At 39.0% G+C, this 13,908-nt stretch overlaps 1 protein-coding gene across 1 annotated transcript in view; it reads left to right on the forward strand.

Moving 5' to 3' along the window:
- AHI1 (Abelson helper integration site 1) overlaps positions 1-7,068 on the forward strand; it is a 155,806-nt gene extending 148,738 nt beyond the window's left edge. Inside the window, exon 24 of the mRNA XM_066373173.1 lies at positions 5,473-7,068. Within this exon, the coding sequence (XP_066229270.1) occupies positions 5,473-5,475 (3 nt within the window). The 3' untranslated portion in view covers positions 5,476-7,068. The remainder of the gene's footprint in view (positions 1-5,472) is intronic.
- The last annotated feature ends 6,840 nt before the right edge of the window (positions 7,069-13,908 follow it).

Here is a 13,908-nt window from a genome sequence, read left to right on the forward strand (position 1 = left end):
TAGAAAACGCAGGACGTAGAGAAGACCTTCACAGACAGGGGGAAGATACGAATATTTACAAACTGAGAGAAACGCGTTCCCTGAGAGGAGCCATTGAAGATACACGATAAGAGGGAAATGACAGGGGGACCTAAGGAAATACACAGGATTAGACTGTGAAACAGGAAGGGGGGCACTGTTCCACCCACACAGGCAGGTAGACAAAGTGTGTTTGCAGAGCACTGTTTTCTGTGAGGGGCGGAGCATAAGAAAAGCCTTTCAGAAGGCCTCTGTTTTTCCCATTACAATTGACATTTGTCTGCTGAAAGTGAAATGGTACAGCTCTAGCATGTTTTCTTTTATGAAATTGTCACTTTCTAGGAACTAGATTCAAAATTTTTATTGGTATTTTCAGATTTTAACTGTAAGAAAATAAGATTAATTGTACTGAAGGCATATAGATAAATAGTTACATAATCATGTGTTAAGAAATGATTTTTTTTTTAATCCTGATACCAGGATCAGAAAACATTTTGAAACAGATTTTTAGATTTAAGTCACAGAAACTTTAAAATGAAGGGCAGGCATATCTTGATTCCAGACCTCCACCTCCACAATAAAGCAAATATTGCAATAAAGCAAGTCACATGATTTTTTTTTAATTTCCAATGCATATAAAAGTTATGTTTACAGTATAGTCTTATTAATAAGTGGTGTACAATAGCATTATCTCTATCTTACAGCACTTAATTAAAAATAGTTAATTACTAAAAAATGATAGCCATTCTCTGAGTCTGTTGGGAAAATGGTGCCCATAGACTTGCTCAGTGAAGGATGGCCATAAACCTTTAGTTTGTTTTTTTAAAAAAACAAAGGTGCCTGACCGGTGCTGACACAGTGAATAGAGTGTCAACCTGGGATGCTGAGGTCCCAGGTTCAAAACCCTGAGGTTGCTGGCTTTAGTGTGGGCTCATTCAGCTTGAGCGTAGGCTGGCCAACTTGAGTACAGGCTCACACGCTCGAGCGTGATACCATCAAAATGATCTTACGGTTGCTGGCTTGAGTCCAAAGATTGCTGGCTTGAAGCCCAAGGTCTCTGGCTTGAGCAAGAGGTCAGTGGTTCAGCTTGAAACCCCAGTTAAGGCTTGTATGAGAATCATTGAGTGAACAACTATTGTGATACAACTACAAGTTGATGCTTCTCATCTCTCTCCCTTCCTGTCTCTCTCTTGCTTAAAAAAAAAGGCAGTATTTGCAATGCACCACAAAATGAAGTACAATAAATGATGTATGCCTATAGGTTAGAAATGAAAACTTCTATAAGCAAAATCTAAAAACAATAGCCTAAGATGGGGAAGAATTTCATAATGTATATGGCAGAAAAAGGATTAATGCAATTGCCTTAACATACAGAAAGCTCTAAAAAATCAGCAAGGAAAAGGACACCAATAAAGAAACTGGCAAAGTGTGTGCACAGGACATCAGAGGAATTCTTAAAGAAATATATAAAAATGGCAGTGAACATAGGAAAAATGTCCACCTTCCAGTTATCAGATTAATAGAATTTATAACAATAAATGGTATTTTTACTTCACAAAATGGCAATAAGTTTCAAACTTTAAATACCAAAGTCGATACACTGATAGTAAATGTATAAGACTGATTCATTCTTTGTGGAGGTTTTACTTTTTTTAATTTTCAAATTGCTCATGTTCTTTGATGACGATTCTACCTCCAATAATCTGTTGTAGGAAAATATTCAAGAATACATGCAGATACTCAGTTAAAAGTATTCTCCTTCAAGCAGTGTTTCAAAAATAGTTGGAGCCTGACCAAGACCACATGGCCAGTTAATAGCTAAAGACCAAGACCTCTTGGCTCCTGGCATTTATTATTGTACTTATAATTAATAAAGCTCTTCCCACTGTTTACCCGAGGCTTCTCAACTCTCTGAATTTCCAAGTCCAAAAACATACTCAGTAAATATTTTATGACAAAATAAATAAGTAATAAAAATAGAAGGAAAATTTATTTTTATGAATAAAAGGTTGATTAATTTGTGAAACATTTATATGATAGAATGCCATGTGACAATTACTCATTGCATTATAGAAGTATTTTCAGAGATTCAGAAAGATGTTTATGATAGATTTTTAAGTGAAATAAAGGTGATTATAAAATAGTTATATAACAGAGATATATAAAGTATTGAACAGTATAAGTACATCAAAAAAGATAACATCTCAAAGTGGCAGAATTGTGGTGATTTTTTTTCTTTCATTTTAGTGTATTTTCTCATTTTTCTAGTCAACCTATTTGACATATACTACTGGATCATTTCTCTTAAAATAAAGGTACTTTTAGAAATCATCCACAGCCTATTTTTCTACATGTTAAGAAATCATGGTCTCAGAGTCACAGCTAAAAAGTGTCAAAGATAGGATTTGATCTTCTGGCTCCAAGTTCAGGGTTGTTTCTGTTACACAGTGCTTTGTCTATTAACCCTGATTAGATAGATAGTAAGTGCTTGTAGGCAGGGACTATAACATGCTTCCCTTTCTTCATCCCAGTACTTAGCCTGGTGTCTGGCCACAGTGTAAACCTTTGGGGAATATATATTGAATTGAATTTCTTGTGGAGTAGAGCCCAGTAATCTTTTTTTGTGTGTGTGACAAAGACAGAGAGACGGACAGGAAGGGAGAGAGATGAGAAGCATCAGTTCTTTGTTGCAGCACCTTAATTGTTCATTGATCGCTTTCTTGTATGTGCCTTGACCGTGGGGCTGCAGCAGAGCTAATGACTCCTTGCTCAAACCAATGATCCTGGGCTCAAGCCAGCGACCATGGGGTCATGTCCATGATCCCATTCTAAAGTCAGCGACCCCATGCTCAAGCTGGTGAGCTTTGCTCAAGCCAGATGAGCCCGTACTCAAGCCGGCAACCTCAGGATTTCAAACCTGGGTCCTCTGCATCCCAGTCCGATGCTCTATCCACTGTATCACCAGCTGGTCAGGCGAACCCAGTATTTTTTTTTTTTTTTTACAGAGGCAGAGATAGATAGGGACAGACAGATAGGAATGGAGAGAGATGAGAAGCATCAATCATCAGTTTCTCGTTGCGCGTTGCGACTTCTTAGTTGTTCATTGATTGCTTTCTCACATGTGCCTTGACCGCGGGCCTTCAGCAGACCGAGTAACCCCCTGCTGGAGCCAGCGACCTTGGGTCCAAGCTGGTGAGCTCTTTGCTCAAGCCAGATGAGCCCACGTTCAAGCTGGCGACCTTGGGGTCTCGAACCTGGGTCTTCCGCATCCCAGTCCGACGCTCTATCCACTGTGCCACCACCTAGTCAGGTGAACCCAGTATTTTTATGAGTCTTATTTCTTCCATGTAACATACACACAAATACTAACCTTGCTGAACAGATTTTTCTTTTCTTTTCATATGATTTGCCTTTTAAAAGACTGTGACTTTGTTACTGTCTCCCTCCGCTAGCTTCCTGGGTTATACCTTTAGGAGTAGATACCTCAGAGGTAGACTGGATTTGGGTTCATCTTGTGTCTTGTGGTTAGGTGACCTCCTTTGCCTCTTGCAGCAATCTGCCTCTTAGCTTGTCGGGCCCTGTGTTGTCACCACTCAGGGTAGCGTGCCCCTCTTGCTTTTTCTCTGGTTGTCCCAGGGCTGTCCGGTGGCAGACACTTGACTGTCTCTCCTCTTTTTCTTTTAATTCTGTCCCTTTTCTCCCTTTCATAAGCAGTCTTTGTCTTTCTCTAGCCAGTCTTCCTTCCTCTTCTTAGTCTGATTCATTTCCCTTCAAAGATGTTATGTTGACTGCCTACTTCAGTTTTTTCTAGTTAAATTTCTCTCCGGGTTCTCTCTCCTGAGGATCCTCCTGGCTCCTCTATATACTAACCTCTCACAGGGCCGTCTCCACCTGTCACTGAAGTTGCACGTGCAGGATTCACTTGTTTCCAGCTGTGCCCCCCCCCCCGCCCCCGCTTCCCTTTTCTGTTTTCCTCCTTCCATTCCATCAAACCACTGTCACAAACTTCCTGTCTCTGTGGCGCCTTGTGGGTCCTCTGGGATCTCTTACCTTCCTCACTGTCCCTTGCACATTTTTATAAGGTCTGTGGGTGACTTGTGCCCAGCATCCATTTGAGCCTTTACTGCTTTTTTCCCCATTTTTTTCAGACCCTGATTTGCCACAAGTTTGATGTACTGTGCCTGTAGCCACACAGGGACAAAAGTGGAGCCCTTTTTTTTTTGCCTCTATTGCATTGTACTTTGGCACACCATGTCTATACCAGTTTATACTCTTCTTTAGTTGCTTTTATGAGCTTCACTTAAAACATTTTGGGGCTTCTCTATATAATACCAGCTTATCTGTGGTAGCTCTCTTTTAAAAAATTAAAATCAGGAAACACAACCTAACAGAGGATTTTTTTTTCCCCCTCGTGTGTGAATGTTTTTCATATGAAAAGATAGTTCAATCATTTACTTAAGATTAGACCTGTCCCCAAAGGAACAGATGTTCCCTAACCCTCCTGTGCTACCAGGAAAGGCCCTTAAGGAACAGTTAGCCTGCTCTGTCTTGCCATAATACTTTAGCCTCTACTTTTCTCAGGAGTGAGCAACGCGACTGGCCGCCACCTGAACCAGAAGGCCACCATCCTTAGGCTGCGGTTTGTTTTCTAAGAGCAACCAAGTGTTAGGTTGGTTCTCTTTAGAGAAAAGACAACATTTTTGTGTAAGTCCAGACACATTTACCCATAACTAGTACATGAATAACTACATTAAAAATTTCAGGTACAACCCTACTAGTTTGTCACCCTCAGTTGTAGTATCCTTACTATATGGTCTCGAAAGAAGCAACTTCTTGTCTCGTCTGTGTATTAGTCCTTGGTTTGCATTAGTAGTATAATTTATTTTATTTCAAAACTGCATCTAGATACATAGTTAACCATCACAATCTTTGTCCATCAAAAATGACCCACAACTTTTTTTTTATTTATTTGAAAAAATATGTAGTAGTTGACCCACTTGTAAAACGAGACACAGCCTAAATGAAAGAATGCTCGTGGATAAAATGGTCTGCATGTTTTCCAGTCACTGACTGAAGCGTGATCCATGACAATTTTTTCTTTCCAATGAATGAAGAATTTTAAAACTCTGATTGCCTGCTCTTAGTTTCTGGAAGCTATCCAGGGTTTGGAGTACTTACTTAGTGTCTCTTTTGAGAAGTGTATTTCTTTTTACGCTTATATTAACCTGTCAGTGCTGCAGCGGGCTTTAAGCAGCTGCTGATGGCACTAAAAGGTGTTAATAGTTTGTTCACAAGGCAAACTAGAAGATAGTAAGGAATGTTTTGAGGTGTGTGTGTGTGTGTGCATGCGTTCTGCAGTGTTTCTTACTACCTGCGCCATTGTGCCTAGGCATGCCAAGATTTGATTGTGGCCAAGACATTTCATTTAATAAATTTTATCTACTTTTCTCCTAGTAAAAAGTTGAAGAAGATCGAAGACGCAAAGAACCAAGTGCACAGAAATGGAATGACAAATTAAACCAAATGGAATTTCTCTTCCGAGCTCGGAATTTTCAGAAGGAAGAAAGGCAGAATCCACTGTTCTTGTCCTTATAAAAGAATCTCAAAATAATCAGAAACAAGGTATGCTGGTAAAAATAAATGTGGTCTTTTGAGCTTAATTGTGATAAACCATTGTGATTGTTGCTGATCAAGTATTTGTACTTGTGTTTATTAGCAATTACATTGAAACTACATCACTACTGTTTAAAACCAATAAAGTAGACACTGTAATGTTGTGCCCTGGCCAGGTAGCTTGGTTGGGGCGTCATCCCACTGTGCCATGGTTACGAGTTCCATCCCCGGACAGGGCACATGCTGGAGACAGCCAGTGAGTGCATGGAGGAGTGTAAGGGCAGGTGGATGTTTCTCTGTCTCTCTGTCTCTCTGTCTCTCTCTCTCTTCCTCACCCCTGCCACATCCCCCTCCTACTCTCCCTTCCCACCACTTTCCCCTCTCTCTAAAGTCAATAAGTAAATGTTTAAAAAATAATAATATAGCTACTCAGCAAATGTGAAGAAAAAAGTATTTGTGTTGTTAGGATGTTCATTGGGTGATTATTTAATATTATTGTCTCTGTGATGTGGTTATGTGTGTGATGTTATGTTCAAAATATGAAGTGTCTGATTTTGAAATTAACTTTAAAATATAAGCAGTTTTAGAATATTGTGTATTCAAATAGTTCCAGTCAGAAAGGCATTGAAAGGGACCAAATTTGCTTGTTTTAAAAGAATCATATATGGAACTTGATACAGATAAATGAAAATGCCTTTTGGCTAATTGGCAACAGTGTTCCAAATTTCTTTATTTTACAAAGAAGCACTCCATATTTAAGCATAGGAGTGATCTCTAGACTAACATTGTTTAATATTTATTTCAGTCTTTGTTTATTTTTAAATTATTATATTGTATAATTTTTTTTGTTCCAAAATAATGGTTGTTATTACTTTATGACTGTATTTTGAAGTGTGATAGTAGGAAAGTTTGTTTTTTTCTTGACTCTTTTCCTTTTTCAACTGTGTGTTTATAAGTCTTATCAGTGACGTATTTAACCCCCAAAAGGCCAAAACTATTATAAAATTAGAAAACTTATTTACCAAATTAGACAATTGAATCTATTAAAATAAGAAGTGAGAAAAACAGCATTGGGCATTGAGGTGTAACATTTGTCCAGCTGTATACCCGATGTGAAAGATCTTCTAGTAAAATATATATTTAGCTCTTATCCCTGCACATGTTGTAGCGACATGAAAATTTGTAAACAGGCGCCTGCTGTGCAGAAGTTAAGGGAGGGGCGTAGGTGGTGAGTGGCACTGAGGAGTGCGGAAGAGCGGTCAGCACAGAAGTCTGTTTGGTAGCACTGCCTTCTCATTGTTCTGGTGTGGATGTCTGCTTCCGGTGCAGCTGGACCCTGCCTGCTTGAGTCACCCTGTGCAAGATTGTGTTTTCTGTCTTGTGATTGCCCTTGCAAATTAAGAAATAAAAATAAATAAAAATATGCATCTCTCTATGGTTTCTGCTCATAGTTTTGTGATGTGTGTTGATTCTCTGACTTTAGTTTTAGTCATAAAGTACTTAAACATGTTGCAGAAAATTTTAAGTCTTGATAAGTGAAATAATATATTGGGGAAGCTAAACATATTGCCGTTACTTTCAATGTTCATGTGGAAAATAAATGGTTATTTTTATATTGCAACTACTGAAATTACAATTGAGGTAAACACCAGGAAAAGCTGGTTTCACTCAAAGCCCAGTCCTTTCTTGTCCTGTTGACAAAGCAGTCCCGGGTGATGTCCACAAATAGATTAATAAACATCTTGACTATATTCTCTGAGATGAGATTTGATGGGGGAGATCCAAGTAATAATTCCAAAGTATAATCAAGTAGAGGAATCAGACAAAAGAATCCATTTGAAGATTTATGATAACTATACATTTTCTTAGTAAAATATTGTGGGGGTTTTGTTTCAGTTTCATTCAGAAATTATTGCATTTTATCCCATTTTTAAGTCTTTTTTTTTTCCTCCAGAAAAGTAACAGTTTTACACTTTTTTTCTAGATCTAAATATTTTAAACCATTCTTAGAAAGTTACTTCCCAGTTATTGAGTCTACTCTATCTTCTTTGTGTGTGTGTGTGATAGAGAGAGAGTCAGAGAGAGGGACAGATAGGGACAGACAGACGGGAAGGGAGAGAGATGAGAAGCATCGATTCTTTGTTGTGGCACTTTAGTCTCCTTAGTTGTTTATTAATTGTTTTTTCATATGTGCATTGACCGGGGAGCTGCAGCAGACCGAGTGACCCTTTGCTCAAACCAGTGACCTTGGGCTCAAGCCAGCAACCTTGGGCTTCAAGCCAGTGACCTTTGGCCTCAAGCCAGTGACAATGAGGTCATGTCTATGATCCCACGCTCAAGACAGCAATCCTGCGCTCGAGCTAGTGACCTCGCACTAAAGCTGGATGAGCCTGTGCTCAAGCCAGTGACCTCAGAATTTCAACCTGGGTCCTTCGCGTCCCAGTCAGATGCTCTATCCACTGCACCACCACCTGGTCAGGCTACTCTATCTTGATGATTAAAAGATTCTTCAGTATCAAAACTATCAATGAATAGGATTTGCCACACTAGAATGAAGATCACATTTTTTAAAGATTTAAAGCATAATCTGTTTTATACCATAAATGTAATTTTAGGTTTAAAATGTACATTTTAAAAATCAGTGACTTAAAATGACTAAAACTTGGTGCTTTTGAAAACTTATATACAATTTTTTTTTTCATAAGAGCAAATACTTGGCCATAATTTTATTTTTAAGCTATAGACATTTTCTCCTTAAGCATTTCAGCCAGACTATATCTGGGAAAGAACTTACCATTTTATAGCTTTATATAACATGTCACTTTAGTCAATTATTTAACACAAATATTTTTGAGAGAGTTAGAAAATTGTAGACACTATAACAAAAATTTGTGAGCGTACACTTTTAGAAACACTTAAATGACTTCCATTTGAGGGCCATATCTGTTAAGTAAATTATGGGAACATTTTTAACAATTCAACTTTTTTCAGCTACATATTTGTTGATTTCTACTTCATTGAACTTAAAACTACCGAAAATATTCCCCAAATCTTCATTTATGTGCATGACCTCATTTACTCTTCACATCAAACCCATGAGGTAGATAAAATCTTTTCTGACCTGCAAATAGGGAAAGCATGGCTTTGAAGGCTAAGGAGCTTGTCCACGTGTGCCTGACCAGAAAACCTCAGCGCCAGCTGTGAATAGAGATTTGTCAGACTCGTCCACCAGGAGGTCTCTGAAGTGCTGGATCTCGGTTGCTGTGTAGAGAGAGCCAGCAAATGGTTATAGTCGGATACTCCAGCACATGCAAGAGGAAAAAGAAGTAATTCGGGTGTACCTGCAACCACATTGAGGGACTAAAAACATCTCATATGTCTTTAATGCAATAGTGACCTAAATAACATGAAATACATCTGAATAAAAAATATTTTTTAACTGATCATTTGTTTATCTATACTATAATTCTTACATTTTCTTAAGAAATAAATTCTGTGGAATCAAACTAATTATATATGCAGTAGCAGATTATTCAAGAAGCAATGAAGGCGCCATTCCAGTCATGTAAGAGATAATAAAAACAAGAGTCACGTCAACCAAAAGGCTCTGTTGACTAGCGAACTCAATCTATGGTTGGACCCAATTATCTGCAGCAGAATTGGATGTCAGCATCATTTAGGGTAACAATGGACCAAGTAGGCGAACGCAGACAGCTACTCTCTGCAGAGACCCGGAAAGCACACTTGATAATGAGGCACTTCATTCATCATATATTTCTGCTCTAATTATTAAAATGAATAGGAAGTACTTTAAGTTAAGGCAGGATCTAGATAGTATAAAAACATTTGTTTTGTAAACACAAAGGAGCTTTTTTTTTTCTAATGATCCTCTTCAAATTTACAGCAAGCATATGTTGTAAGCACCCCATTTTCTGAAATTACTCTTCTAACACCTCAAATTCATTCTGATTATGGGTGGATTATTTTTATTGTCTCAAAAACTTAGGAAGGATAATGCTGCTAAGAATCTACCATTTTAATTTCCTCTCTCAATCTAAAAAAAAAAAATCTATAACCGTACATGTCCCACCTCTACGGCTGTGTCAGAATTATCCACCTGTATATACTTGTGTCATTTCTAAAAGTACTAAACAACCTGATTTTTATTTAATCTAGTTCATTTCTCCTTAAATTATCAGTTGATCCTTTCAAGCATTGTGGAAGAATATGGTATTGGAAAATGTAGGAATGGTTTGTTTCCTACATTTCCAAGTAGGAAATAATTATCCAAGTAAACATATATTGTCAATCATTTAAAATTGTTTGGAATGGAAATGATTTGCTTAGTGAAAATGAGGGGTAAATGGAGTCCACGAGATGATAAACCAAGAAGGTGAGGAAAATAACTTGGTGTCGGAGCATAAATGAACAACGGAAGCGTGCAAAAAGCAGTCATGAAACCAAAGAAGTTTCCCTGGAGAAAAGCTTGGTAACTTCAGTTCATGTTTTCAGGGTTTTCAACTGAGAATTAGTAGTAATTTTTTTTTCCTATTTATTCACGGAACCACTTTATATAAAATGTTTCATATGATTCTTTTTTGAGCTACAGATCTTCAATTTAAAGAAAATGGAAGATAGCTAAGCACTGTAATGTTTTTCACAAGCCCTGTCTGTTACACAAAAGTTAATGTTTAGAACTATCTGCAGATGCTACTTTTAGCAACTAAATATTTCCATCGTGGTAAAGAAATGTCAGTAAAATCTATGCGCTTTAAGAACATCAAATTCTTATTATACTTATCATGTGTGCAGGCAGAGTACATAATAAACTAGTCTATAGCAGCTGTAAATTTCTGAGGATTTATCTAACCACAAATACATTGAAATGGGGAAATGGGGCTATATTAAACTATGCAAGATGCTGCTGGAGCTTTGCCATTTCTGCAACATCCTGTAATTAATTTATCATGACAGGTCTGGCAAACTGAAACATCCAATACTCTTGCGACAGACTTTTATACTAGCTGAAGATCCTGCAGTCACATAAAGTGAAGGTACATTTTTCTTTCAAACATGAATATAGCACTATTATATTCAGATTGCCCTGTAGCCAAAGGCAGACTTATTGTCACTTGAATTCCAGAATAAGAATATCTAGAATATAGAAAAGCTCAGGGGCTGAGGTCCTGAGTTTGGTCTGCTCTCTGGATTGTGTGGTGTTCACCAGGGGTGGCCCTGGGTAGGGGGTTGATACAGCCTGGTCAACCCTTCGTGTGCCTGCCTGGTGCTAGATAGGACGGGATTCTCTACTGCGAGATTGGAAGCTCAGTTTTCTCTCAGCAGCCTCTTGAACACATCCTTCCCTACAAACAAGACTCACAAGACCACCTCCATCTCTGTCTTATCCTGTTCTGGAAGTCACAGTCGTGCCATTTTGCAAATTTAGAGCACAAATAAATCTCCAACCCTTTCCAGTCCAGAATTAAAGGGAAAGGAGACCTTTTTTTTTTTTTTTTTTTTTTGTATTTTTCTGAAGTTGGAAACGGGGAGAGACAGACGGACTCCCGCATGCGCCCAACCGGGATCCACCCGGCACGCCCACCAGGGGGCGATGCTCTGCCCCTCCGGGGCATCGCTCTGTCGTGACCAGAGCCACTCTAGCGCCTGGGGCAGAGGCCAAGGAGCCATCCCCAGTGCCCGGGCCATCTTTGCTCCAATGGAGCCTTGGCTGCAGGCTTGGCTGCAGGAGGGGAAGAGAGAGACAGAGAGGAAGGAGAAGGGGAGGGGTGGAGAAGCAGATGGGCGCTTCTCCTGTGTGCCCTGGCCGGGAATCAAACCCGGCACTTCTGCACGCCAGGCCGACGCTCTACCACTGAGCCAACCGGCCAGGGCCAGTAAGTTCTTTTTCAGTTCATATCAGTGTGAAAAAAAATGATCTCTTGTGTGTAACTTGTTACAGGTGTTACAGTACTTGGTGTTAGGGATGGATGGATCATAGTAAACAGGCTCCTCCTTGCTGGGGAAGTAGAGATACACACCCCTAAAAAGTAAAATCTACATTGTATCAATATCCATAACCTTGCCCCCCCTTTTTTTGGAAGGTCCACAGACTACAACCAAGAGGACCCAAAGGGGTCTTGGAACCATGATCTGCAAATTTCAGTGAGAGGGGAAAGGGCCGGTGTTAGAGAACAGGGCCAGGGCAGGCCCTGCTGGGTGGAAAAAGACGGGGGGTTGGGGCTGGTGGCAGGGTGGGGGGGAGTGCTTCCAGCCCAGTTACCCAAGGCTAACTGTAAACACTTTAGTTCTTTGTATTTTCTCTACTGAGGATCTTTCTCTTTACCTTACTACTGAAAATGGATCCTGTCTCAGAGGGCTTGAGAAGTCTGTTGCTTGGGCCTAAGTTAAAAAAAAAGAAGAAAAAAAAAATTCAGAACTCTAAACTGAATAACCCAAGGGAAGAATGAACAAGAGACAATGTAACAAAGTTTTCCTATCCTTCCATCTATGCCCTCAGTCTGAAATGCTCCCTTCAGAGCTCTCCTGTGTAAAACTGAAATGGTATGGTGTGTCTGTGTGTGCGCGTGCGTGCGTGTGCATGTGTGCATGTTTGTCCCTAAACAATAAAAGCAAAGACCCTTTTCTTGACACACCCCAGTGAAGTGGCTTACCCTGGTCACAGAAACCAGGAGTACATTCTACTCCTACTGCTATTTACTAGATAATATTCTCAGCGAGCTTCCTGCGTCATGAAATCCTGATTCTCAGAACAAGTCCTGAATGATCTCAACCTCATACACAAATGAAAGGAAATAGCCTATATATTCTGCTCACAAAAATGAAGGGATATTTTACTGCTTCATATTCATTTTAAAACATCCCCTAATTTTTGTGAGCCGTATAGGACATGGTCTACATTCAGATAAATTCCTCCGTGAAAACTAGGTTTTACAAGTGCTGAATTTAAATGAGTGAGGGTTGAAAGTAAGTATAAATGTAAACAAGGTGACATCAGCAGGTCTGGAGAAGTGACTTGTCGATGCATGCATGGGGAGAGTTTGGTTTCTTTGATTTTAGTGTTTTTTTTTTACTATATTGACAACTGGATAGAAACTGAGAATAATTTTATTTACATATCAATAGCTGGAGTTATTCACTTAATTCCTTAAATACATTTTTATAATTCAGAATCACCAGTAGTTTTAACACTTTTAATGTTTGTCAAATGTGTGCGTATGTGAATATTTACTCATTCGGTGCCAATTATCGAATGCTTGTTTGCTGAGCATTGGGCAGGAGATGGGTGGACAGCGGAACCAGAAGCGCTCCTCTTCTGCTGTCTCATCTTGAGCTCGTCACGTGTCTACAGCCACCGACACCCTACAGTGGTTTTCAGAGCAACTCCACATACATTACCAAACTTAAGCCATACAACAATCTTTTTTAGACAGAAAAGGCGTTATTCCCCATTTTTCAAAAACAGTCACAAAGAGATTAAATGACTTGCCCAACAACTATCGACCAGAGTCCAGCTCTCCCCCCAGAGCTATATAGTCTTTCCAACCAGGAATATTATTCTGGTGTGAAAAATGTCAAAATAAATTATATGGGGAGCCAATATACATTCCCTATGCAAGAGACAGCTATAAGTTAATAGAAATACTAATTTAGATATGTGTCTTTTGGAATCAAATTATGATCTCCTGTAGTCATCTCTAAGGTATTTGTGTTATTGCTGACATCCTATATTTAATATTTTTAATCCAAGAAACTTAAATGTGAAATTGTAACAGAATTCAAATAAAGAATTCTTCGCTGTATTTTGCAGACAGAAGAGATTGATGTGTGCAGAAAATGCCAGAGTCCGTTCTCCAAAATCTTTATGTAAACCAAGTAAAACAAAATCATTTCATGTATTGTACATTCAAGCCAAATGGCTATTTAGTCAAGTTACCAAATTAATTACACTTTCTATTAGAGGGCAATAAATTCCCATGTGATCTAGAACTTCATTAGATCAACTGACCATCTTGGAAGAACAGCAGAACCTTCCATAAAACGCAATGCCACGTCATGCCTGCTTAGAACATACTGGCACCCCATTCACTATCGGTGAATTCATTGAGCTCTCTTTGCTTCAGAACGGTTCCTATAAATCTAGTCCTGTGCTCTCTGATAACACAGGAAACTCTCAGATGAAATTCAGTCACCTTGGAAGTGACAGCAGAAGTAAGATACTTAGCTGATGTCTGAAAGAAGATCCAAACGACTGAGCCC

This window comes from Saccopteryx leptura, chromosome 3, assembly GCF_036850995.1.
Source record: "Saccopteryx leptura isolate mSacLep1 chromosome 3, mSacLep1_pri_phased_curated, whole genome shotgun sequence".
Lineage (NCBI taxonomy): Eukaryota > Metazoa > Chordata > Mammalia > Chiroptera > Emballonuridae > Saccopteryx > Saccopteryx leptura.